This window comes from Cyclopterus lumpus, chromosome 25, assembly GCF_009769545.1.
Source record: "Cyclopterus lumpus isolate fCycLum1 chromosome 25, fCycLum1.pri, whole genome shotgun sequence".
NCBI classification, from domain to species: Eukaryota; Metazoa; Chordata; class Actinopteri; order Perciformes; family Cyclopteridae; genus Cyclopterus; species Cyclopterus lumpus.
The window spans coordinates 12,349,584-12,357,083 of record NC_046990.1 but is presented as its reverse complement, the minus strand read 5'-3'; the positions used below and the strand labels follow the sequence as shown (position 1 = coordinate 12,357,083).

The following is a 7,500-nucleotide window of genomic DNA, read 5'->3' as shown; positions in this document are numbered from 1 at the left end:
AGGAGGAGAGGGAGGAGGGAAGGGAGGAGGGAAGGGAGGTGGGGAGGGAGGAGGAGGGAAGGGAGGAGGAGAGGGAGGTGGGGAGGGAGGAGGGAAGGAGGAGAGGGGGGGAGGGGAGGGAGGGAGGAGAGGGAGGTGGAGAGGGAGGTGGGAAGGAAGGAGGAGAGGGGAGGAGGAGGGAAGGAGGAGAGGGAAGGGAAGAGGGGAGGGAGGTGGGAAGGAAGGAGGGGAGGAGGAGAGGGAAGGGAAGAGGGGAGGGAGGTGGGAAGGAAGGAGGGGAGGAGGAGAGGGAGGTGGGGAGGGAGGAGGGGAGGGAGGAGGGGAGGGAGGAGGGAAGGGAGGTGGGGAGGGAGGAGGAGAGGGAGGGAGGTGGGGAGGGAGGAGGAGAGGGAGGAGGGGAGGGAGGAGGGAAGGGAGGAGGGAAGGAGGAGAGGGGAGGGAGGAGGGGAGGGGAGGGAGGTGGGAAGGAAGGAGGAGAGGGGAGGAGGAGGGAAGGAGGAGAGGGAAGGGAAGAGGGGAGGGGGGTGGGGAGGGAGGAGGGGAGGGAGGAGGGGAGGGAGGTGGGAAGGGAGGAGGGGAGGGAGGAGGAGGGAAGGGAGGAGGAGGGAAGGGAGGAGGAGAGGGAGGTGGGGAGGGAGGAGGGGAGGGAGGGAGGTGGGGAGGGAGGAGGAGGGAAGGGAGGAGGAGAGGGAGGAGGGGAGGGAGGAGGAGGGAAGGGAGGAGGAGAGGGAGGAGGGGAGGGAGGAGGAGGGAAGGGAGGAGGAGAGGGAGGAGGGGAGGGAGGAGGGAAGGAGGAGAGGGGGGGAGGGGAGGGAGGGGAGGGGAGGGAGGGAGGAGAGGGAGGTGGGAAGGAAGGAGGAGAGGGGAGGAGGAGGGAAGGAGGAGAGGGAAGGGAAGAGGGGAGGGAGGTGGGAAGGAAGGAGGGGAGGAGGAGAGGGAGGAGGAGAGGGACGAGGGGAGGGAGGTGGGAAGGGAGGAGGGGAGGGAGGAGGTACATTTTAGATAATGAAATCTCTCAGCCTGATGAATCCCTGTTTTTAGTGTACAGTAGTTTTCTTTTGGCCCACAGAGTTCATCATTGGAACATATAATTTATTGCTAAAATGTATTACATATTAATTAGCCGTTCATCTATTTACAAAAGATGAGAGGATTTGTTGCTATGCAATAACTCTTTAAGGGATATTTTACACTAGAATAACTCATCCTGAGTCTCTATCTGGATGGACCAACCTGTCAGCAACAGAATAGGAGTGCCAGGTCTCCAAGGTGTGGGCTGCTCTCTCCAGAGCGTACAGCTTGTAGAAGAGCAGCATGTTGAGAGCCACCAGCACCACCAGACTGACGGACAGAGAGTATTTAAAGTCAACATGCCAATACTGCCAACACAGATATATGTCAATCACAACCTCAATTTATTACAGGAAAATTCCACCCCGACACAAATGTTACCATTACTGTATACGTTGCATTCCTCGGCATAATTTAATTTCTGTTTCCTGTTCGTAACGTAATGTCATATTTCCAGTTAAATTAACTCAACGATCGCACATTACTGATACTGCGACTGGAGAGCAGAAAGTGTTGTTGAGTAAAGGGCCCTAACCCTTCTGTTCTGGTCTCTATCTCCATGTAAAGACTTCTGACCAGAAATAAAAAGTTTACTAGAGATTTGAAGGTGACTTAAAATGTGTTTGTTTAGACTGACTAGCACACATACACATGGAGCTGGTGCGTGTCCTTAGTACCGGGGATGTTTGTGGTGAACAAATACACAAATCTGTGGGAAACAACATGTTGCTTCATGTTGAGTTTGAGTGCACCGTAAGAGCATCAAAGGGTGGATTCTTCCTGTGTCATTCACATAGTTCTCATTAATGCAGCCAGTGGTATAAAATCAAAGCTTCTCATACGAACCTGATACAGATCCTATTCACAAAAAGGAATGGCAGAAAGGCAGGAAAAGAAGACAAATAGCAAGAAAAGGCATTGTGAGGCTTGTTAGTATGCAGAAGATCGATATCCAACGCGTCTGAATGAGGCAGCATTCAGACCAAGACAGAATAAAAGTCAATATAGTCAAAAGTACACAAACGGGAGATTTGATCAGGTGGGAAGGAACCCCAAGTAGGAAAGGACGTACAGTATTACTAAAGGAGGTGAACCACATGCGAGGAGACACACACACACGTGTAAAAAATACTGATTTAGTACACTCAGAAAGTCCCTTTTTAATACAACATAATCTCGATTTAGAACTGATCATCTCCAATATAAGTAACTCGTTGTGTTCGAGATTGCTCGTGAATAAGAAAATGATTTGTATGAAAAAACATAAAACATGCTGGAGAAGACCTCAAGTCCAGAGGGAAGCCCGGGATTCAGAAAGAATGCTGTTATTCATGTTCTCAGTGACAAACACACTTGAACTCACATGAAGCTGACGATGAGGAGGATGGTGGATATACTGTTGGGTCCTCCTCGTGAGCGCCCGCCCAGATTAATATACTGAGCACCTAAACGAATACAAAAACATGACGCATGTTTTCACTGATCATTGTGGTTTTCAATGTACATTTCATCACAACAATTATAAAAAAACATCACTCCAAGTCATTTTCATGTAACAGCTACAAAGAAATCCAGTAAAATAACTAATTTGGACCTTTCTGCCTCAGTGCCAGATTTTGTATGAAAATTCCTCTCTGTACTTCTTGACATCCCATAATGTTCAAGGATCACAGACTAATGTTTGAACCTTTGGTTTATTATCCAATAGATCTGAAACTCTTTGTCGAGTGAACATCTTTTCTAGGTTCAGTCTGATGAAGGGCTCGAGTCCCATCTGTTCCTATAATGCAGCACCAAACACAACCACTAGAGGGCGGTGAAGCACAGAAGACGGCTTCAGCGTTCCCCAACGCGGAGCCAAAGCTTTCCGACATGTATCCAGGCCGACTTACCGGCTTCTCTCCTGTCCCTCTCCTCTCCGACTCCTCGGTCCCCTCGGTCCCCGGAGCCCATGCCTCCTCCCTCCCTCTCTCTCTCCTTCTCGCCCTGCCGCCGAGAGCAGGTGCGTTTGCGGCGGCGCAGGGCCGGTGGCGTCTTGGCAGCGTCGGCGCCCACGGCGTCGCCCGTGGTGACAACGGAAACCTCCGTCTGCAGCAGCGTCTCCAGCTTGCACACCTCGCTCTCTGCAGAGGAAGAAGATGGAGAAATGTCCATAATACTGGCTATTAAAACGTTCAAGTACACAATGCTGCCACTAAATACTTGAGACATTGCTTTAATTAAGTAATAACTCGGCTAGTGTTCTGACCACCACTCTCATTACTATATTATGAAAAGCATTCGTTGGTCAAAATAAGTCAAATAAAAATGTACATAAACCGTTGAGCACACGGACTCTCATTGTCCATGTTGAGAAGAGAAGGGAGGAGAGACTCTTCCAAGCTTTTAAACAGCAACGTGAACGTATTCAGACTAGAACGCACACAGATGGACACTAGGTGGCGCTCTTATGATTCGTGGTCGGCAACATTAGATTAGAATTTACTTTATTCATCCACGGGGGGACATTTCTTGAAGCAGCAGCAAAACATTTTACAAATATACAATATAATAAAATAAAATAGTAGGACATAATACATTTAAGAATTTAAATACAGGAAATGAAAATGTAAAAAAATTAATAAAAATGAAAGTGTATACAGTGTATCTAAAGTATAAAGTGAAAGCATTGTAAGGTTTATTGATGTTCGTTTTGAGGAGGATCTGGCCAGAGGTGATTTATTGTACAGTCTCATTGCAGTCAGGAATGTTCTCCTGTATCAGGAATGTTCTGTATCAGGAATGTTCTCCTGTATCAGGAACGTTCTCCTATATCTGGAATGTTCTGCATCAGGAATGTTCTCCTGTATCTGGAGTGTTCCCCTGTATCAGGAATGTTCTTCTGTATCAGGAATGTTTTCCTCTATCTGGAGTGTTCTTCTGCATCTGGAATGTTCTCCTGCATTTGGAATGTTCTCCTGTATCAGAAATGGTATCAGGAATGTTCCCCTGTATCAGGAATGTTCTCCTGTATCAGAAATGGTATCAGGAATGTTCCCCTGTACCTGGAATGTTCTCCTGTATCAGAAATGGTATCAGGAATGTTCTCCTGTATCTGGAATGTTCTCCTGAATGTTCTCCTGTATCATGAATGTTCTCCTGAATGTTCTGCTGTACCTGGAATGTTCTCCTGAATGTTCTCCTGTATCATGAATGTTCTCCTGAATGTTCTCCTGTATCATGAATGTTCTCCTGTATCATGAATGTTCTCCTGAATGTTCTCCTGTATCATGAATGTTCTCCTGAATGTTCTGCTGTACCTGGAATGTTCTCCTGAATGTTCTGCTGTATCATGAATGTTCTCCTGAATGTTCTCCTGTATCATGAATGTTCTCCTGTATCATGAATGTTCTCCTGAATGTTCTCCTGTATCATGAATGTTCTCCTGAATGTTCTCCTGTATCATGAATGTTCTCCTGAATCATGAATGTTCTCCTGTATCTGTCCCTGTGAAGCGGAGCAGAAGCAGTCTGTTGGAGAACGTGCTCCGCTGTCCCTGCAGTAGGTGGTGCAGAGGATGGTCTGGGTTCTCCAGTGTGGACTATAGTTTCTTCAGTGTTCTCCTCTCCACCACCTGGTCCTGATAGTCCTGATAGATGATGGAGCCGGCCTTCCTCACCAGTTTAAACTGCATTAGTTTTACTTTGCTTTGGTTATTTACTGAAGGAACATCAGCCTAATAGATCAGTTTGGGTTCCACAAGCTGTGTATACAGATTTAAACTGGAGGAGGCGGAGCCTGTGACTCACCCATGTGTCTGTAGTACTCCTCAATGCCGCTCCAGGTGTTCTTTTCAATCAATGTCTTCACTAGGCTCCACGGCTGCTTCCTGTAGCAGATGTCTGAGGAAACTCTGGGCAGAGGAACAGCCAACAAGTTTAAAACCTATAGGGACTGAAAACCCTCACATCTTTAGTAGTTCTCAGTTAATGACATCATGTTCCACCGACCGGGCGCCTCACAGCAACCAGGAACTTGTTTCAATTCCCAGTTTTTACTTGAGCACTTCCGTAAACTAATTGGCTAATATATCATGTCTCTGTTATCCACAGAAAGCAGTACAGCAAGGTTTAGAGAACGATGGAATCGACATGAACTCTTCTACTGGAGATTATGAGCACGAAGAGTCACCTTTCGTTTATTGGCTGCTTTTTTTGGGGGGATAGATACACAACTGTTAGTTGTACAAGACAAACAATAGTATACTGTAGGTAGAGTATAGTGTAGAGTATACTGTAGAGTATACTGTAGAGTATACTGTAGAGTATACTGTAGGTAGAGTATACTGTAGAGTATAGTGTAGAGTATACTGTAGGTAGAGTATACTGTAGAGTATAGTGTAGAGTATACTGTAGAGTATACTGTAGGTAGAGTATACTGTAGAGTATACTGTAGAGTATAGTGTAGGTAGAGTATACTGTAGAGTATACTGTAGAGTATAGTGTAGAGTATACTGTAGGTAGAGTATACTGTAGAGTATAGTGTAGAGTATACTGTAGGTAGAGTATACTGTAGAGTATAGTGTAGAGTATACTGTAGGTAGAGTATACTGTAGAGTATACTGTAGAGTATAGTGTAGAGTATACTGTAGGTAGAGTATACTGTAGAGTATACTGTAGAGTATAGTGTAGAGTATACTGTAGGTAGAGTATACTGTAGAGTATACTGTAGAGTATACTGTAGAGTATAGTGTAGAGTATACTGTAGGTAGAGTATACTGTAGAGTATAGTGTAGAGTATAGTGTAGAGTATAGTGTAGAGTATACTGTAGGTAGAGTATACTGTAGAGTATAGTGTAGAGTATACTGTAGAGTATACTGTAGAGTATACTGTAGAGTATAGTGTAGAGTATAGTGTAGAGTATACTGTAGGTAGAGTATACTGTAGAGTATACTGTAGGTAGAGTATACTGTAGAGTATACTGTAGAGTATAGTGTAGGTAGAGTATACTGTAGAGTATACTGTAGAGTATACTGTAGGTAGAGTATACTGTAGAGTATAGTGTAGAGTATACTGTAGGTAGAGTATACTGTAGAGTATAGTGTAGAGTATAGTGTAGAGTATAGTGTAGAGTATACTGTAGGTAGAGTATACTGTAGAGTATACTGTAGAGTATACTGTAGGTAGAGTATACTGTAGAGTATACTGTAGAGTATAGTGTAGAGTATACTGTAGGTAGAGTATACTGTAGAGTATACTGTAGAGTATAGTGTAGGTAGAGTATACTGTAGGTAGAGTATACTGTAGAGTATACTGTAGAGTATAGTGTAGGTAGAGTATACTGTAGAGTATACTGTAGAGTATACTGTAGGTAGAGTATACTGTAGGTAGAGTATACTGTAGAGTATACTGTAGAGTATAGTGTAGAGTATACTGTAGGTAGAGTATACTGTAGAGTATACTGTAGAGTATACTGTAGGTAGAGTATACTGTAGGTAGAGTATACTGTAGAGTATACTGTAGAGTATAGTGTAGAGTATACTGTAGGTAGAGTATACTGTAGGTAGAGTATACTGTAGGTAGAGTATACTGTAGAGTATAGTGTAGAGTATACTGTAGGTAGAGTATACTGTAGAGTATACTGTAGAGTATACTGTAGGTAGAGTATACTGTAGGTAGAGTATACTGTAGAGTATACTGTAGAGTATAGTGTAGAGTATACTGTAGGTAGAGTATACTGTAGAGTATACTGTAGGTAGAGTATAGTGTAGAGTATAGTGTAGAGTATACTGTAGAGTATACTGTAGAGTATAGTGTAGAGTATACTGTAGAGTATAGTGTAGAGTATAGTGTAGAGTATACTGTAGGTAGAGTATACTGTAGGTAGAGTATACTGTAGAGTATACTGTAGGTAGAGTATACTGTAGAGTATACTGTAGGTAGAGTATAGTGTAGAGTATACTGTAGAGTATAGTGTAGGTAGAGTATACTGTAGAGTATACTGTAGGTAGAGTATAGTGTAGAGTATACTGTAGAGTATACTGTAGGTAGAGTATAGTGTAGAGTATAGTGTAGAGTATACTGTAGAGTATACTGTAGAGTATAGTGTAGAGTATACTGTAGGTAGAGTATACTGTAGAGTATACTGTAGAGTATAGTGTAGGTAGAGTATACTGTAGGTAGAGTATACTGTAGAGTATACTGTAGAGTATAGTGTAGGTAGAGTATACTGTAGAGTATACTGTAGAGTATACTGTAGGTAGAGTATACTGTAGAGTATACTGTAGAGTATAGTGTAGAGTATACTGTAGGTAGAGTATACTGTAGAGTATACTGTAGAGTATACTGTAGGTAGAGTATACTGTAGGTAGAGTATACTGTAGAGTATACTGTAGAGTATAGTGTAGAGTATACTGTAGGTAGAGTATACTGTAGAGTATACTGTAGGTA

At 43.7% G+C, this 7,500-nt stretch overlaps 1 protein-coding gene across 4 annotated transcripts in view; it reads right to left on the bottom strand.

The window, feature by feature from the left end:
• Positions 1-7,500, bottom strand: part of gramd1a (GRAM domain containing 1A) — a 34,487-nt gene that overhangs the window by 5,913 nt on the left and 21,074 nt on the right. For all 4 annotated transcript variants that reach the window (XM_034529034.1, XM_034529036.1, XM_034529035.1 and 1 more), the window contains 4 exons: positions 4,860-4,963; positions 2,964-3,194; positions 2,435-2,516; positions 1,234-1,341 (listed from right to left, as the gene is read on the bottom strand). In XM_034529034.1, the coding sequence (XP_034384925.1) occupies positions 1,234-1,341; positions 2,435-2,516; positions 2,964-3,194; positions 4,860-4,963 (525 nt within the window). The remainder of the gene's footprint in view (positions 1-1,233; positions 1,342-2,434; positions 2,517-2,963; positions 3,195-4,859; positions 4,964-7,500) is intronic.